This window comes from Pan troglodytes, chromosome 12 (assembly GCF_028858775.2).
Source record: "Pan troglodytes isolate AG18354 chromosome 12, NHGRI_mPanTro3-v2.0_pri, whole genome shotgun sequence".
Lineage (NCBI taxonomy): Eukaryota > Metazoa > Chordata > Mammalia > Primates > Hominidae > Pan > Pan troglodytes.
The window spans coordinates 76,082,568-76,102,980 of NC_072410.2; the positions used below are offsets into that span (position 1 = coordinate 76,082,568).

The 20,413-nt window shown below is 36.4% G+C and overlaps 1 protein-coding gene across 3 annotated transcripts in view; it reads left to right on the forward strand.

The window, feature by feature from the left end:
• The window catches only part of PIGF (phosphatidylinositol glycan anchor biosynthesis class F), a 35,865-nt gene that overhangs the window by 3,158 nt on the left and 12,294 nt on the right, over positions 1 to 20,413 (forward strand). For all 3 annotated transcript variants that reach the window (XM_001147744.7, XM_063789886.1, XM_001147889.6), the window contains exons 3-4: positions 160 to 251; positions 1,595 to 1,711. In XM_001147744.7, coding sequence (XP_001147744.2) covers positions 160 to 251; positions 1,595 to 1,711 — 209 coding nt within the window. The remainder of the gene's footprint in view (positions 1 to 159; positions 252 to 1,594; positions 1,712 to 20,413) is intronic.

The following is a 20,413-nucleotide window of genomic DNA, read 5'->3' on the forward strand; positions in this document are numbered from 1 at the left end:
TGTGACGGTACAGGACATGTGATCTGATTTGAGTATACCCAAGAACATTTGAACTGTTTTACACATTATGGGAACAAGGTGTGTTTGTAGATAAAATGGAAGAATTTATTGTCCTTTAGGCATTATCTTGAATCTTCAGGTTATTCATTTCTCTTTTAGGTAACCAGATTTTTGAAATGCTGTATCTACTTTCTTATGTCTTGTTTCTCCTTTCATGTAATTTTTGTTCTGTATGGAGCACCACTGATAGAGTAAGTTTGAAATTTTTACCCTAAATTTATATTTTAAAACATTCATTTACCAAACTGTGTGCTAATTCTTAGCAACTAGAGAAAAACCATGATGTGCATCATTAATAGATCAAGTAAGGGCACCAACATCATTAGCAGTGTTATTCTTTTTTAAAAAAAAACAGCAGAATAACTTAATTTATTAAATACTCTTGTTACCTAGCCTTCTAGTATCCAATTGCATGTTGAGAGAAGGGAGAGTAGAGAAACTATACTATACCAATAAGTATTTGGCCCTTAGAACCTCTGAAAGAACTTACTATGATTATATGTGTAAGTTATAATTAGCATATCAGTTCTTATAAATGTGATTCTAAAGTACTTGAATGGAGTTTTTCTTAACAAAAGTCAATAGATTCCTGTATTCAAATACTGAATAAGCTGGTGTTTATAGTTTAAAGGTAAAATTTAACACTTTTTCTGAACTGACAAATTTCACATTCTTAGAAACAAAATTCATGAATGTTTCTTACATAATGTTTATCATAGTTTGAGAAGCTTCAGTTTAGCAGTGATTAATGATCATGGTGAAATGAGTGATGAGATACATATACACACACATATATTTGTGTTGCTAAGTATACCATTTTTTATATATATATATATATTTATACATAGTTTTACGTACACACACTAAACTGACAGGTTATTCTTTTCTAGATGGGAGAGAACAAGACCTTTGTAATGGAAAATGGTGGTTCCTGTCTAATCCATTTTAAAGCAGAATGAATGTGTCTGGCACAGTGGTTCTCAAAATGTGGTTTTCAAACCAGCAGCATCAGCATTTTATCAAAATGCAAATACTCAAGCTTCAGTCAGAAACTCTAGGGGTAGAGCCCCCACCAATCTTTAGTTTATCCAGCTCTCCAGGTGTTTCCAATATATGTTAACCACTAGTTGTAGAGAACCACTACAACTAGTATTCAATAGTGGTTCAACAGTGGTTCAATAGTGTATTGAACCACTAGTTGTAGAGAAAGTTCCAGAGACTATTGAGGAGGAAGCTAACTATCTAGAAATGGATTTTGTTTGTTTGTTTGTGTTTGCAATGAAAGTCTCAGCATGGATCCTAGGGTCTTTAACACTTCTGAAATCTATCATTAAAGCAAAATACTTGCTAGATTGTTTTTTAAAGCTACATGTTGGTGGTAAAATTATTTATAGTCATCATTTTGGTGGCATTCATGTTACCTTTCAAAGTAAAGCATAGGAAGATATTTCATATTTTATTTATATAATAAAGATTATGTATGTGTATGTGTACCTTTAACACTTTTTTAAAAAGTAATCTTTTTTTTTTCTAGGTTGGCATTGGAAACATTTTTATTTGCAGTTATTTTGTCTACTTTTACTACTGTGCCTTGCTTATGTTTGTTAGGACCAAACCTCAAAGCATGGCTAAGAGTGTTCAGTAGAAATGGGTAAGTTTTAATTTTATATTATAATGATATTGAAATTAAAAAATAATTAATGAAGTATTTTTCTATGCATGGCAGTTTGCTGATTATTCTGACTGCTTCTCATTGCTGATGGTGCTCAGAGATGCCTTAAGGGGTCACTGCAATTAGGGACTGGGGACAGGGCAGGCAGAACTACAAGCCCCTCCCTCCACATTAGCAAGATCAGCTCTCCTTTTTTCTGTATGGTAGAATTCCACCTAGCCTTTTGTTTGTTTAAAAAAAAAAGAAGAAGAAGAAATTTTAAAAAAATTCTACTATTAAAAGAAAGCCTTGAAAACCATGGTTCTGGGATAATTTGGCACTGTGATAAGACTGCTGTAAATAAAATTGCTTACATACATTTTATAAGGTAGAAGTGGGGTCCACAATCTAAAAATGTGTTGTGTAACAATGATAATTTCTTGTTTAGCCTTTTTCGTGATAAGATACCAGAGCGCAAGTTTTATGAGATTTCATTTCCTTGGCGGCCGTATATATTTTCAGCATGGCTAAGTTAAAATTTTAGCTTCTTGAAAGTCATTTAAATGATATGCACCAGAAATAGTGGAGATCTAGCTAAGAAAGCCAGAAGGTTATTTGATTCTTTCCTGTTTATCACCCAGCAGCAAGAACTTCTTGAGCACTTAGTCTGTGCTCTGCGTTATTGTGTTATGCTAAGCTGTGTGTGGTTTCTGAAGTATTAGGAGGAATCTTTTTTTTTTTTTTTTTGAGATGGAACCTCGCTCTGTCGCCAGGCTGGAGTGCAGTGGCATGATTTCGGCTCACTGCAACCTCCACCTCCCAGGTTCAAGTGATTCTCCTGCCTCAGCCTCCCAAGTAGCTGGGACTACAGGTGCATGCCACCATGCCCAGCTAATTTTTGTATTTTTAGTAGAGACGGGGTTTCACCACGTTGGCCAGGATGATCTTGATCTCGACCTCATGATCCGCCCGCCTCGCCTCCCAAAGTGCTGGGATTACAGGTATGAGCCACCACACCCGGCCTTATTAGGAGGATTCTTTTGCTGAGGAGCTTATCTGTTCAAGGGATAAAAATGAGCAAATAACATCAGATTACAAATGTGTAAATCCAGCAATAAGTGCTGTAGGAACTCAAAGGGACAGAGCATCAGTAAAGAATGGAGGGGGAGATGGGAATGATCTATGATGGACTTAAGTCAAGAGTATATGATTTGGTGAGACCAAGAAGGAAGAGAAAGGCACCTCGTGCAAGGAGAATGGATAAAAGCATTGAAACTGAAATGAAGAGGGTATTTTTGTGTGATTTGAAAGGTAACAGCCCAATGAGAGCAAAAGATGCATGCTGAGTAGCTTGGCTTCATAAATTACTGACTTATTCCCTTTGAAATCAGTACTGTTTGGGACGAGTGTGGTGGCTCACACCTGTAATCTCAGCACTTTGGGAGGCCAAGGCGGGTGGATCACCTGAGGTCAGGAGTTCAAGACCAGCCTGGCCAACATGGTGAAACCCCATCTCTACTAAAAATACAAAAATTAGCTGGGTGTGGTGGCGGGTGCCTGTAGTCCCAGCTACTTGGGAAGCTGAGGCAGGAGAATTGCTTGAACCCAGGAGGTGGAGGTTGCAGTGAGCCGAGATCGCACCACTGGACTCCAGCCTGGGCAACATAGTGAGACTCTGTCTCAAAAAAAAAAAGGAATCAGTACTGTTTTCCCTTGGAACCGTCTTCTAATATTCATAAAGTCTCTAGAAAACAGAAGTGTAACAACTGAAAGCATTTTCTACATTATTACCATAATATCCCAAATGGTATTAATTGCTTTTAGCCTTTTAGTTTGAAATTTTTAAATAGTGAAATTGGATTGAAATCTTATTACTTTGGATTAGTGATTTCTCCAGTTTTCAAGTCTATGTCTAATAATGGGTGTATTTGGGGGAAATACTGTCATGTGATTTTACAATTAGTTCTGCTATAATGTGGCCTGTGTGTTCCTAAAAATCACTATGCTGTACAAAATGGGCAGTAAAAACCACAGAGCTTATGGGAAAGGTGGGGTTAGGTCATAACACTAAAACAATTCGTCAGTGACATGTAGAGAGAAGATGGGAACTTAATAAAAATGGTAGCACAGTTTTACACGTGTAAAATGGTTACAAAATACAGGCATGCCTCATTTTATCGTTCCTCACTTTATTGTACTTCTCAGATATTGCTCAGATCAGATACTGTTTTTTATAAATTGAAGGTTTGTGGCAACCCTGCATCAAGCAAATGTATCAGTGCCATTTTTCCAACAGCATGTGTTCTCTTCATTGGAAACTCTCACAATATTTCAAGCTTTTTCATTATTATTATTATATCTATTATGGTGATCTGTGGTCTTTGCTGTTACTTTTTGTAATTGTTTTGGGGCACCATGGCACATACCCATATAAGATGACGATCTTAATAAATGTTGTACATGTTCTGACTGCTTCACCTACCAACGTGTTCTCTCTCTCTCTCTCCCTTCCCCACCCTCCCTCTCTCTCCCCTCCCTATTCCCTGAGATACAACAATATCAAATTTAGGCCAGTTAATAACCATACTATGGTCTCTTAAGTGTTCAAGTGAAAGGAAAAAGTTTACTTGTCTCTCACTTTAAATCAAAAGCTAGAAGTGATTAAGCTTAATGAAAAAGTTAGGTTGTCAAGAACTGAGAAAGACTAAAAGTGAAGCCCCTTGTGCCAAATAGCCAAGTTGTGAATGCAAAGGAAAAGTTCTTAAAGGAAATTTAAAGTCTACTCTAGTAAACACATGAGTGACAAGAAAGTGGAACAGCCTTACTGCTGATGGGGAGAAAGTTTTATGGTCTGGACGAAAGATCAAACCAGGTACAACATTCTAAGCCAAATCCTAATCCAGAGTAAGCCTCTCACTCTCTTCAGTTCTGTGAAGGCTGAGAGAGGTGAGAAAGTTACAGAAGAAAAGTTTGAAACTAGCAGTGGTTGATTCATGAGGCTTAAGGAAAGAGGCCATCGCCATCACATAAAAGTGCAAGGTGAAGCAACAAGTGCTGAGGTAGAAGCTGGAGCAAGTTATCCAGAAGATCTAGCTAAGATTGTTGGTGAAGGTGGCTAAATAACAGATTTTTAATGTAGACAAAACAGCCTTCTATTGAAAGAAGATGCCATCTAGGACTTTTAAAGTTAGAGAGGAGAAGTCAGTGGCCACCTTCAATGCTTGACAGGCTGACTCTCTTGTTAGGGGCCAGTGCAGCCAGAGACTTTAGTTGAAGTCAATGCTAATTTACCGTTTTGCAAATCCTAGGGCCCTTAAGAATTATGCTAAATCTACTTTGCCTATATACTGTCAATGGAACAACAAAGTCTGGATGACAGCACATCTGTTTATAACATGGTTTACTGAATATTTTAAGCTCACTTTTGAGACCTACTGCTCAGAAAAAAAAAATCCTTTCAAAATATTGCTGCTCATTGACAATGTGCCTAGTCACCCAAGAGCTCTGTTGGAGATGTACAAGAATGTTAATGTTTTTTTCATGCCTACAACACAAGATCCATTCTGTAGCCCATGGATCAAGGAGTAATTTTGATTTTCAAGTCTTATTACTTAAGAAACACATTTTGTAAGGCTATAGCTGCCATAGATAGTGATTCCTCTGATGGATTTGGAAAAAGTAAATTGAAAACCTTCTGGAAAGGACCATTCTAGACGGATGCCGTTGAGGACATTTGTGATTCAAGGGAGGAGATAAAAATATCAACATTGATGAGAAGCTGATTCCATTCCTCTTGAATGATGTTGAGAGGTTCAGGACTTCAGTGGAGGAAACCACTGCAGATGTGGTGGAAATAGCCAGAGAACTAGAATTAGAACAGGAGCCTGAAGATGTGACTGAATTGCTACAACATTATGATAAAACTGGAACAGATGAGGAATTACTTCTGGATGAGAAAGAAAATGGTCTCCTGAGATGGAATCTACTGATGAAGATGCCATGAATATTGTTGAAATGACAACAAAGGATTTAGGATATTGCGTAAACTTAGTTAATAAAGCAAAGCAATGGCAGGGTTTGAGAGGGTTGACTCCAATTTTGAAAGAAGGTCTACTCTGGGTAAAATGCTGTCAAACAGCTTGGCACGCTACAGATCAATCTTTTCTGGAAGGAAGAGTCAATTGATGCAACCAACTTCATGGTTAAAATTTCACTTTAAGAAATTGCCGGCTGGGCGCAGTGGCTCATGCCTGTAATCCCAGCACTTTGGGAGGCTGAGACAGGCAGATCACTTGAGGTCAGGAGTTTGAGACCAGCCTGGCCAACATGGTGAAACTCTGTCTCTACTAAAAATACAAGAAAAATTAGCTGGGCGTGCTGGTAGGCACCTGTAATCCCAGCTACTTGGGAGGCTGAGGCACAAGAATCGCTTGAACCCAGGAGGCAGAGGTTGCAGCGAGCCGAGATTGTGCCACTGCACTCCAGCCTGGGCGATAGAGCGAGACTCAGTCTTAAAAAAAAAAAGAAAAGAAATTTCCACAGCCTCCCCAACCACCACCCTGATCAGTCAGCAGCCGTCAACATCAAGGCCACATCTTCCACCAGCAAAAAGATTACAACTTGCTGAAGGCTCAGATAATTATTAACATTTCTTAGTAATAAAGTATTTATTTTAAATATGCATTTAAAAAACATAATGCTATTGCCCACTTAATAGAATATGATACAGTAGAAATATAACTTTTATATGCACTGGGAAACCAGAAAATACATATGACTCGCTTTATTATACAATTTGCTTTATTCTGGTGGTCTGGAACCAAATCTGCAGTATCTAAAAGGTATGCCTGCACCCATATATTACAATAAACATAGCACTTTTCCTTGGAAAAGGTTTCCTTGGTAAAGGTTTGCTTCTGGAAATAGACATGAGAAGGGTTGCCTATTGTGAGTTATTGCGAAGTGATGAGATGGTTGTTGGAAATCTGAGGGAAAATTAACACCAGATGCGCGTATGTGTGGCTCATGACACGTAGTAAACTGAGGTAGCTGGGAGGTGGGTATTTTTAAAAACAGTATTGAGATATAATTCACATACCATACACATCACCTATTTAAAATATACAATTCAGTGGTTTTTAGCAACCACTAATCTACTTACTGTCTCTATAGATTTGCCTATCCTGGAAATTTGTTATAAATTGGGTCTTATGTGATCTTTTGTGACTGCCTTTTTTTACTGAGCATAATGTTTTCAAGGTTTATCTATGTTGTAGCATGCTTCAGTACTTCATTCCTTTTTATGGCTGAATAATATTCCATTGTATGGATATATATCAAATTTTGTTTACCCATTTATCAGTTGATGGACATCTAGGTTCTTTCCACATTTTGCATTTTGGTTGTTGTGAATAAGCTGCATCAAACATTTGTGTATAGGTTTTTTTATGGACATATGTGTTTATTTATCTTGGGTATGCCTTGGAGCGGGATTGCTGGGTCACATGGTAGTGTTAAGGGTTTGAGAAGCAAGCTCCAGTGTTCAAACTCTATAAAGTGCAGTTTGGTACTATCTGTAAAAATTACAAATACACTTCTTCGACCCAGCAATTCTACTTCTTGGATTTTATCCAGTAGGTATACTTGCACACTTACAAAATGTTGAATATATAAGATTACTCATTTCAGCATTGAAAATTACCTAAATATCCTTTAATAAGGGATAGGGTTAGGATAAATTTAACCCACACTGTGAAGTACTATGCATTTGTAAAAACTAAACACATAAAAACAGAAAAAAAACCCCAAAACAAAACTCTTTATTTACTGATAAGTTAGTTGAAAAAAGCAAGGTGAAAAAATGTGTACAGGATGCTACCATTTATGTCAAAAGTTGTCAGAGGGCACAGATACACGCATATTTCTGGAAGGACATGTGAGAAACTGATAAAACCTGTTGTCTCTTTCGAGGGGATCTGAGAAGCTAGAGGACAAAGTAAGGAGACTTTCCACTGAATATCCTTTGCTATCTTTTGAAATTTGAACCACATTAATGTACTACCTAGTCAAAATAAAAGTTATAATGAGTTAGAGTTTGCCAGTACTTAACTTTCTTCTTGCTTATGGAAAGTAGGCCTATGTCAGGAAATTGCTAGATTTCTCTGATGTCACCTAAACTTCAGTAGACTGCAAAAGTTGTCCTAAAATTTCCAACATACTGGAGAACAGCCTAGTCTCCAGAGGACTATGGCTAAAAATTATCAATTTGTAATGTAAAACATTTTATATAATATCACATAGCACATGACATGAAATAGCAATGCAAAAATATTTTAATAACTTTTAAAGCATTTTCATTATAGAGTTTCTCAGAGCAATCTAGTGAGATACTCACTTTCACCATTTTCTAGATGAAGAACCTGGAAAGCTGACAGGTTAAGTGATTTGCCCCAGTTCTGTAGCCAGGAAGTAGTAGAGCTGGTATTGGAATCTAGATCATTAGATGGTGTAGAAGTTAGACGACTCCAGTAATTGAGGATCAGAAAACAGGTTCTTGCCCTGTTTTTACTACTTAGCGGCCAAGTGATCTTAGACGAGCTACTTAACTTCACATATGTAATATGATTAGAATAAAACTAATATGTACTTTGCAGGGCTGTGTCAGAACTGAGTGAAATGAATGAAATCAAATAATAGGTTCTCAAGAAATGTTTGTTGAATGGATTAAAAAATGTCAGGGAGCATTTTATATATCATACTTTCAATCCTTACTGCAGTTTGTCTCAGTATTTCTTCCTAGTTTAGGTGACAGACCAAGGAGCACAGTGCATAGATAACTATGGAGGAGGGCTGGTTTTTTCATTTAATTTAATGTGAAGTTAATTTGAACTTTGACATAAGAGAAGAATCTAAGTCTTTATGTTTCCACCATACACTAGAGTTAGTTCACTTCTTCTTAGTACTTTTATTATACTTCCAAATTTTACTATAGAAAGCATGTCAAATTTTGAATAAGCTAGGAAATAATTAGATTAACTCATTGAGCATTAGAGTTTGCCTTCTTAAATGTTCACTTTTAAGCAAAAATATTTAAAAACTCAAAGATCTATGGTTTTGCAGTGATAATATAAATATTCACAAAAAATTACTAGTTATATTGAAATTGCTCCAACATGTAGTTAGCATTATTCATATTGAATCACAACTTTATTTTTTAATTTTTATTTTTTTGTGTCTACATAGTAGATATATACATTTCTGGAGTACATGAGATATTTTGATACAGACACACAATGCATAATAATCACATCAGGGTATTCACATCAAGCATTTATCTTTTGTATGTATGGTTGTACAAGCAATCCAATTACACTCTTAGTTATTTTTAAATGTACAGTTAAATTATTATTGACTATAGTCACCCTGTTTTGCTATCAAATACTAGATCTTACTCATTCTATCTTTTTCGTGCCCATTAATCACATTCTCTGCACCCCCCACCCCCACTACTACCCTTCCCAGCCTGTGGTAACCATCCTTCTACTCCCTATCTCCATGAGTTCAATTGTTTTTTTAACTCCCACAAGTAAGTGAGAACATGCGAAGTTTGCCTTTCTGTGCCTGGCTTATTTCATTTAACATAATGACCTCCAGTTCTGTCCACCTTGTTGCAAATGGCAGGAGCTCATTCTTTTTTTAATGGCCAAGTGGTACTCCACTGCATGTATGTATCACTTTTTTTTTTAATCCATTAGTCTGTTGATGGACACTTAGGTTGCTTCCAAATCTTGGCTATTGTGATTAGTGATGCAATAAACATGGGAGTCCAGCTGTCTCTTCAATATACTGATTTCCTTTCTTTTGGGTATATACCTAGCAATGTGATTGCTGGATCATATGGTAGATCTGTTTTTGTTTTTTTGAGAACTGATCTCCATAATGGTTGTACTGATTTACATTCCCACCAACAGTATGTGAGAGTTCCCTTTCTCCGCATCCTCGCCAGCATTTGTTATTGCCTGCCTTTTGGATAAAAGCCATTTTAACTGGGGTGAGATGATAATCTCATTGTAGTATTGATTTGCATTTCTCTGCCGACCAGTGATATTGAGCACCTTTTCATATACCTGTTTACCACTTGTATGTCTTTTTTTGAGAAATGTCTATTCAGATCTTTTGCCCATTTTTAAATTGGATTATTAGGGTTTTTTTTTCCCTGTAGAGTTGTTTGAGCTCCCTATATAGTCTGGTTATTAACCCTTTGTTAGATAGATAGATTGGAAATATTTTCTTCCATTCTGTGGGTTGTCTCTTCACTTTCTTGATTGTTTCTTTTGCTGTACGGAAGCTTTTTAACTTGATGTGATTCCATTTGTCCATTTATGCTTTGGTTGCCTGTGCTTGTGGGGTATTATTCAAGAAATCTTAGCCCAATCCAGTGTCCTGGAAAGTTTCCCCAATGTTTCCTTTTAGTAGTTTCATAGTTTGTGGTCTTAAATTTAAGTCTTTAATCCATCTTGGTTTGATTTTTGTATATGGCGAGAGTTAGGGGTTTAGTTTCATTCTTCCGTGTATGGATGTCCAGTTTTCCTGCCACCACTTATGGAAGAGACTGCTCTTTCCCCGGTGTATGTTCTTGGCATCTCTGATGAAATGAGCTCACTGTAGATGTATGGATTTACTTCTGGGTTCTCTATTTGTTCTATTGGTCTATGTGCCTGTTTTTATGCCAGTACCTTCCTGTTTTGGTTACAGTAGCTCTGTAGTATAGTTTGAGTCAAGTAATGTGATTCCTCCAGTTTTGTTCTTTTTGCTCAGGATAGCTTTGGCTATTCTGGGTCTTTGTGGTTCCATATAAATTTTAGGATTGTTTCTTCTATTTATGTGAAGAATAGTATTGGTATTTTGATAGGGATTGCATTGAATCTGTGGATTGCTTTGGGTAGTATGGACATTTTAACAATATTGATTCTTCCAGTTCATGAACATGAAATATCTTTCCATTTTTTGTGTCCTCTTCAATTTCTTTCATCAGTGTTTTATAGTTTTCATTGTAGATATATTTCACTTCTTTGGTGAAGTTAATTCATAGATATTTAATTTTATTTGTAGCTGTTATAAATGGGATTCCTTTTTTATTTCTTTTTCAGATTATTTGCTGTTGGCATATAGAAATGCTACTGATTTTTGTATGTTGATTTTGTATCCTGCAACTTTATTCAATTTGTTTATCAGTTCTAATAGTTTTTGGTAGTCTTTAGGTTTTTCCAAATACACGATTATATCATCTGCAAACAAGGATAATTTGACTTCTTTCTTTCCAATTTGGATGCCCTTTATTTTTTTCTCTCATCTGATTGCTCTAGCTAGGACTTCCTGAGTCACAACTTTAATTTCAAAGAATTCTATTATTATTCAAGGAGATTGTACAAAATACATGAATAATACATGCTTTTTCCTACTCAATAATAATTTAGAACAGAAATTAAAATTTCAATTTGAAGTTCTTATGCTGTAGTTCTAATTAATAAAAAGTATTTAAAATACCTTGAAGTGTCAACTGAAGATTTTAGAGCTTTAAATATTTTTATCATTCATCCTGTATTTTAATATGTAAAACACAGTAGAGTTTTGTGTGTATTTTTTTTTAACTTAAAGACAGCCCTTTTAGTATTATTAAAATGTGAATAATTCAGATGTTCAGTGTGAACAGGCTAATTTTGAATTGGCATGACATCTCAATTAGTGTTGAATCAATATAAATATTGTATAATATTTTTAAGTGAAATAAGTTTATATACTAGTTTTTAATGTATTTATTTGCATGTTTGTAGAAAACTTATGTTGAATAGATGATAGTCATGTGAAGACAGAGAACACCAAAGCTTTGAGCTTGTGAACTGTATAGGAACTACATCCTACAAGTTAAGGATCAATTCTGATACTATTGGGATTTTATACATAACTAAAAGACACTATTTAACAGGATTTCTCCTTGCAGTAAATGTTAAGTTACTCCAGGAAAACAAAACAAAAGAATACTATTATAAAGAAACTTGGAAGTAGACAAGGTCATTTGGTTTCTTAAAATATTCTGCCAGCTTCTTATTGGTATACTTATTAAATAATATACTCAGTTTGTACTAATTTAATTCAGTTATTGCATTGGCATTAAAATTATTTTGTTTTTTTCATTTGCAGACTTTCTTATAAAGGAAAGTAATAATCTGACTACTATACACCCATATAGTTCATTGAAACTTGTTTTTTGACATATCAGTTCTTTTATGCTGTTATTTGAATGTTTAAGTTAGAACCTGATCACTTTTGGTGAACTAAATAGATTCCTGAATAGTACTAAACAAAAATCTTACCAAGAGTAGTGATCTAGCCGAGGTGAAAACATTCAATAAGGCCTATTTGTGTAGACAAAGATAATAGGCCTCTTTTTGTCATCTTTGTATTGAAATAGATTTTATATTGAAGCAACCACTGTGGACACTAAGAGTGAAAATATAGTGAGTGACCAAAGATTTACTCATATAAAAAGTAGGTAATTTAGTATAAATGTGGGCAAAAAATTTAGTGGCAAAGAGGCATTTGTTTTAATATTCAGTGGGGAAGGAAAACATTTATATTAGAATTTTGTAAAATACCTTTAGCCACTAGGAGGAGTTGTACAGTGTCTCTTTTTTAGATGAAGAGACTAGCAGTTCAAAAAATTAAATCTATTTAAACAAACACTATTTTGATGACAGTGTATTTAAACCATGAATGTTTACTATGAACTACCCTCAGGTGTCTGATACAGTGTCTGGCACGTAGTAGGCACTCAAAATGGCCTGTTTACTTCAATTAATATTTGATGTAATGAATTCTAGTGGAGTCAAATAATTTGGACAAATAGTTGGAGCACAGTGTCATGAAGGTTGGTCTGTAACATTGCTTTAGTCACTTTTTAAGTTTGTTCACAGGGGAGCCATTTATTTATTCTGAGCCCTATTGACTGTGCATATATTCCTTAACTTTGAAAAAATTAGCCAATAACCGTAGAATTCAAATAGCTTTATTATGGAAACTTATAAAATGAGAGTGCATCAATGTCAGTGATGCTAGAAATTAGTTAATAGAAAGGAATTTACCTATTTTATTCTTTTTATCTTATTACAAAATAATGTATATAAATGTTTGTAGTAAAAATTCAAACAAAAATATAGAAAGTTGAAGATCCTAGTAATGCTATCATGGAAGCAATGAACAACTACTAGCAGATTTTATATGTTCTTCGAATTTTGTATTAATTATATATATATAATTTTAAAACAAAATAGTTAAACTAGTCATGGCTTTATAACTTTTTTCCCACTAATGTGGGAACATCGTTATCTGTGTGTGTGTATAATCTACCTCTTCTTACATAGTATTCTTAGCTACTGTATCTCTATAAGTAACATAAAACTTCAGCTTATATTGGTTTGAATAATAAGGAAACTGATTATGTCACATAACGGAAATTGGATGGTTCTAGATACAGATAGTCATGGTATGGTTGTGCTTCTTACTGATTCTCCTTGTTATTATCCTCAGGCTGGTAGTGGGATGGCAGCAGTTTCTCTTCCTTGAGTTTTCCTAATCATTGGGAAGCAGAATGGGATCATCAATATTTAATTAATTAGTCTCATCATCAGGGTTGAGATGAATGTTGAGCAATTAATCATCATTACAAGTATTCCATGTACCATGATTTATTTAACTAATTTCCTATTAAGGTTTATTATCAAATTTTCATGATAATAAATAATGTTGTTAGGTATATCTTTGTACCATATAATTTTGTATACTTGTGCAAAGGTTTTTGTAGACTAGATTACTTGAGTAACATTCCTAGATCAAAGGAAGTTAACAGACACTGTCAAACTAAAGTCCTAATTTGAAGAATATGTATATACCCCCATACATATTCCTACTAATAGAGTGTAGGTTTCCCTGACTCCCCATCAGGCCTCTTTACCTCTTATCAATCTACCAGAGCTGCTACCTACAGGGATCTGCTAAGGGGGCAGACTGTGCACTATAGTAGCTTCATCTGATTTCTAAGAGGAGGCGTAAGCCTTGGCCATGAATTTTTAAGTCTCAATTATAGAACCACCATTTATTAAATTTCAGTGGGATATTACTAACTGAATCACAGAGATAGCATTTATCTTACCCAGCCTCCCTACCTTCATTCTCTTTCCTGCCTCATGTTACAGAAAACTCAGTAGAAAATAACATCCAGTCCTCAAAAGGCAGCTTCAAGACAGGGAAAATTGGGGCTAGTTAAGATAGGATGTGTGCCCATGTGAAGTGTGAGCAAGAGAAAAGAAACGGCATGACAACCCTAAAAATGCACTATAGAAGAAGGAAAAAGGGCATGCAGAAGATGAAGAATCTGGCCTGAAAGAAAGTGCTACCCTAGAAGCAAAAATAAACAAAAAAACCTCCACACAGTTTACCATGAAAAATAGTACTAAGGATATGAATTGAATAAATTAAGAGCAAAGATGAGATCATGAAACAAAATGACGTGGAGAAGAAGATTGCAGAATTAGTGAAATAAATTGAGAATGCAAAGGTCACTATTACAGGACATAAATTAAAAATATTAAGAAACAGACAAATTAAAAAGTCAGGTTTTAGCATGGAAGAAAGGTTTGAGCTAATCAAAATGAATGCAGGGTAGGGAGGGGGTTGGGAAGAATAAAGCATTTAGAGAAGATGTGATAAATATAGAGGAGAAACGAAAGGGATGCAAACATAAGACTAGTTAGTGCCTCTAAAATACCCAACAAAAAATGATTCAAAGATATGATAGAAGACAGTTTTCACAAATGAAGGGATTCTCCAGTTTGTACATCAAAGGGACTCACTATATCAAGAAAATAATTGAATGAATTGGAGTTGTGGAACAATGTAAATAAAAACTAATACAAGCAATGGAAGTTGAACAGTGCAGGGAGGAGAAGTGAAGAAAATATAATTGTACCCTTCATATCGCCAGCTATTCTGGCTGTCCCCAGATACTGAGCCTGTTGGGTACAACCTCTTTGGGGAATAAGTTTTAAATGAAATCCTACATCTCAAACCATGAGTCCCCACCTTACACCTAGCCCCTTTCCCCTGGTTGGCCCAAAGTACTGGGAGCCAGGCTTATACCATCTAGGCAGAATATTGAAATATTTCTTTCAAGGGAAAATGGTACTGACATTTTGAGATTCTCTAAAGGAAAGTCAGGTTCCTACCCCGTCCCTAGTTCTGTGCATCCCCGTGCTTGAATTATAAGCATCCAGTCAGCTGTTTTAATGTTTCATTTTGTCGTTGCTGTTGTTTAAAAATAGTGTTATTGAGATATAACCGTATACCATAGAATTCACTCAAAGTGTATAATTCAGTGGTTTTTAGTATAGGCACAGTTGTACAGCCATTGCCACAATCTAATTTTGGGACATTTCACCACATCAAAAAGAAGCTATAACTATTAGCAGTCATCCCCTATTCCCACTCTTCTCTCCATGGCCCAGGCAGCCACTACAGGAGTGTCCAATCTTTGGGCTTCTCTGGGCCGCGTTGGAAGGAAAGAATTGTCTTGAGCCACACATGCAATACATTAACACTCACGATAGCTGATGAGCTAAAAAAAAAAAAAAAAAAAAAAAAAAAAGTAAGAAAAAAATCTCATAATGTTTTAAGAAAGTTTATGAATTTGTGTTGGGCCACATTCAAAGCCATCCTGGGCCACATGTGGCCTATGGGCCGTGGGTTAGAGAAGCTTACACTAATATATTTTCTATCTCTGTAGATTTGCCTAGTCTGGACATTACATACATGGTGTTTTAAGTAGAATGAGAAGTAAAGAATCACCAGATATTTGAGGAATACCTCAAATAAAATCCAGAAATGAAAACAACAAAAAAGAAACTCAGGGGAAATAGAGGCAGTATATAAAGACAGAAGATAACTTAAAAACTTACTTTTTTTTTTTTAAGTTTACCATAAAAGGTGAACAGGAGGCAGTCAAAATGCATATTCAGAGAACAAGAAAACTTTTGGGGAATAAAAATACTCAACGGAAGTAGAGACAAAACTTGAAAAGATTCCCTAGTCAAACAAAAAGGTAAAGATTGCAAGATGAATTAAAAGATAAAAGCAGAAATTAGTTCAAAATAATAGTATTCCTAGCAAGAGTAAGGGAAAAATTCTTAAGTGATCTGATCAAACAAGGTCTTTAAGTAGAAGACAATTTTAAGAACCAGAATACCTGAGATTTTAGATTAAGAAGGCCCATATATTTTCAGCATAGTGGATGAAAAAACACTTTAAAAACATTTTTGTGAAATTTTTGATAACCAGCAATAAAGAGATCATTCTAAAAGTTTTTAGAGAATGAGAGAAACATGATACCTACAGAGGACGGGAAAGAATGAGAGAAACATGATACCTACAGAGGACGGGAAACCAGAATGGCACTGAACTTCTCAAGTGGGAATCAGAAAACACTGAAGCAGTGCCTTCCAAATTTTGAGGCAGGGCCAGGCGCTGTGGCTCACGCCTATAATCCCAGCACTTTGGGAGGCCGAGGTGGGCAGATCACTTGAGGTCAGGAGTTCGAGACCAGCCTGGCCAACAAGGTGAAACCCCATCTCTACTAAAAATACAAAAATAGCTGGGCATGGTGGCAGGCGCCTGTAATCCCAGCTACTCGGCAGGCTGAGGCAGGAGAATCGCTTGAGCCCAGGAGGCAGACGTTGCAGTAAGCCAAGATCGTGCCACTGCACTCCAGCCTGGACGACAAAGTGAGACTTCATCTCAAAAAAAAACAACAAAAAACCCCCCACAAATTCTGAGGCAGAATGATTCCCAAAAATTACAGTAAAATCATTTTCAGACTTAAAACATCTCTAAGAATCTATTTTCCATGTACCCTTTCTCAGGAATCTATGGAAGGAGGTGCTGAAAAAGAAAATTCCTTTCTCAGGAATCTATTGAAAGAGGTGCTTAAAAAGAAAAGAAAAAGGAACATAGATGGAGGAAGTCTTGGAATTTAGGAAAGAGCAGATCCAAAAGAACTGAGAGAGGCAAAGGGAATTCACAAGATGCTCGTGAAGGGACCCCACAGCACAGCAGTTGTGCAGCAGTCCTAGGTGGCTCCAAAAAGATGGAAGGAGCGGGGAGAAGAAATCAAGCATTTAGAGGTACTACTTAGCTTCTTTGGAATATGTGAAAATTACTTAATGACAGGTACGTAAGCAAACAGAGCAGGGAAAAAGAGGCAGTTCTTAACATCCATGGACAATTAAAGATTATATTTACTATGAGAAAAGAAATGTATAATTGTGGTTTACTGTGTGGTTCACTGTGATTAGCAGTTTTATAATCATCATAACGTAGACATTACTATTGATTCGGTTGAAAGGAGGAGATGTTACCATTGTAGAAGGGACATGAGTCAGGGAGAAATGTGTATGTGGAGGTAGGCAGCTTGTAGATAAAAGGTGCTAAATCTTTTCCCATAGAAGAAGGCAGAAAGTAAGTTAATCTTGAAAAATCTATACTTAATTTATGTTTTTTTTTAAATTTGAGGTAAATAGAAGAAACAGCAAAAAGAGTTGAAAATATCTGTCTTGGAGCAGACATCAGGAGTGGGGAGGGATGGAAGAGGAGACTACTATTTTTATTATTAGTTTAATTGTACTCCTTTACTTTAAAGATGTCACATATATTATTTTGATAAATATGAAATTTTTACTTTAAAAACAAGCTACAGAGTTTTTCTATTTTTAAAAATAGGTGTCAGTTCCATTTTTTCTACATTTATTATATGTAGGATCATAAACACTTGGCTACCACAAAATAGAGGGCAACCTCTTGGATGATCATACTTTTTATTTTAATAAACATAAGATGGCCACAAGTGTGCTGGAACCGTGAAAAATGTGAAGGCATGGATCTTGCCTCTTAGCCGAAGGAACTTAGAGCTTAGAGGTTGGAAAGATACATACATCAATCTTTTTTTTTTTTTTTTTTTTTGAGATGGGGTCTCGCTCTGTCGCCAGGCTGGAGTGTAATGGCATGGTCTTGGCTCACGACAACCTCTGCCTCCCGGGTTCAAGCGATTCTCCATTCTCAGCCTCCCGAGTAGCTGGGATTACAGGTGCCTGACGCTGCGCCCAGCTAATTTTTTGTATTTTTAGTAGAGACAGGGTTTCATCATGTTGGCCAGGCTGGTCTCGAACTCCTGACCTTGTGATCCGCCCACCTCTGCGTCCTGAAGTGTTGGGATTTCAGGCGAGAGCCACCGCACCCAGCCACATAAATCTTATTGAAACATCTCTGATCGTAAAGTTGCCTTGATTGAAAACCTTCATGGTTCCTTAGTTTGACATTTAAGAATTTTCTAAAATCCTAACCCTAAATCTATCACCATGATACCATTTCACACCAATTACGATGACTGTAATAAAAAAAAGATAATGACAAGTGTCAGGAGGGTGTGGAAAAATTGGAATCCTCATACACTGCTGGTGGGAATATAAAATGGTTCAACCATTTTGGAAGGGTCTGGTAGTTAGTTCCTCAAGTGATTAAATATAAGAGTTTCCATAGGACCTAACAATTCCACTCCTAGGTGTAATCCCAAGAGAGATGAAAACATATGCTCACACAGAAACTTGTGCATAAATGTTCATAGCAACATTATTCATAATAACCAAAAAGTAGAAGCAACCCAAATATCCATCAGCTGTTGAATAGATAAAATATGGAATATCCCTTGAAGGGAATATGATTGAGCCATAAAAAGGGAATGAAATATTGATACATGCTGCAACATGGATGAACCTTGAAAACATTATGCTAGGAAAAAGAAGCCAGTCACACACGCTTTATGATTCCATTTATATGAAATGTCCAGAATAGGCAAATCCAGAGAGACAGAAAGTAGCTTAGTGGTTGCCTAGGGCTGGGAGGAAGGAGAAATGGAGAGTGATTGGTAATGGTTAAAGAGTCTGGGGATGATGAAAATGTTCTAAAACTTACAGTGGTGATGGCTGCACGACTCTGTGAATATACTAAAAACCATTGATTTGTATACTTGAAATTAGTAAATTGTATGGCTAGAAAGGATTTTCTAGGATAATTTTTGACTCTACTCAATAAAGCTATTTTTAAAAATCCTAACTGTGGAGACCAGCCTGACCAAAATGGTAAAACCCCATCTCTACTAAAAAAAAATACAAAAAATTAGCCACCTATAATCCCAGCTATTCGGGAGGCTGAGGCAGGAGGATCCCTTGAATCTGGGAGGCAGACGTTGCAGTGAGCCCAGGTTGCGCCATTGCATTCCAGCCTGGGCAACAAGAGCGAAACTCCATCTCAAAAACAAAAACAAACAAACAAACAAAAACGGTCAGGGCCGGGCGCAGTGGCTCACACCTGTAATCCCAGCACTTTGGGAGGCTGAGGCCGGCGGATCACAAGGTCAGGAGTTCGAGACCAGCCTGGCCAACATGGTGAAACCCCGTCTCTACTAAAAATACAAAAATTAGCCTGGTGTGATGGCACACACCTGTAATCCCAGCTACTCAGGAGTCTGAGACAGAAGAATGGCTTGAACCCGGGAGGTGGAGGTTGCAGTGATCCGAGATCACTCTATTACACTCCAGCCTGGGCAACAAGAGCGAAACTCCATCTCAAAAAAAAAAAAAAAAAAATCCTAACTCTGCCCTACTTTTCCAGCCTTATTTCTCGTTCTTCCACGTGGCCTCTAGCAATCTGACTTGTGTTCTCTTGTCTTCAGTGCAGCTCTTTCTCCAGTCCTCCAGTTTAAGACCTGATGCTACCTATTCTTTCCAATCCAGCTGAACTTCCTCCTGTTCCATAAAATAGAAAAAGTGAATTCTTCCCAACAGAAAGTAATCTCTGCTCTCAACCTCTACCACACCTTATGTTTCCAGGCACATCACTTTATGTATTACAGTATAGAGGAGGTGTGTGTTAAGTTGAAGCTTAGTCATCATTGTCAGCCACATGTAGTCAAAAATTGGCCTAGAAAATCCTTTAAATTGCTAAAACAGTACAATTCCCTTTACATTGAACTTGGCCAGTTTTTCCTTCCAACATTGGAACACATCTCTGTTCTACTGAATGCTAGTTGAAAAAGCTGACTTATATTTATAGGTGTTATATGAAATAAAAAAGAATAATAAAGCCCTGCAAATAGTACAAATTTGGATATATGTGATTGGCTCCAGCCCGTTCTTAGCCCTGCTTCTCAATGGAAACAAGCTAAGGCTCTTATCTTGTGTAGTTGGGGAGTATGAGATGGAGGATGATAGAGGGATTGGTTTGTGAACTGACTTGTCATCATTTGGGACTTTTAAAATTCAGTGTACATTTTGCGTGTAATAATTGGCCTGTTTCTAGTTAAATAAATAATCTAACAAAACAAATGTTTTCCCCCATACTATCTAGAAGAGGCTACTTTTCAATAACTTCACAGTAACTTCACCTTGCAATTTAAACAATTTAATATTTGGACCCCACTTATTGCATTGCAGTGGGCTTTTACCTGACTGTAACCAGACTCCTATTCTGCATGATGAAGTGTTCACCCTATGAGGGCCAGGCTGAAACTAACACCTACTAAGAGAATGGCAGAATTAAGTC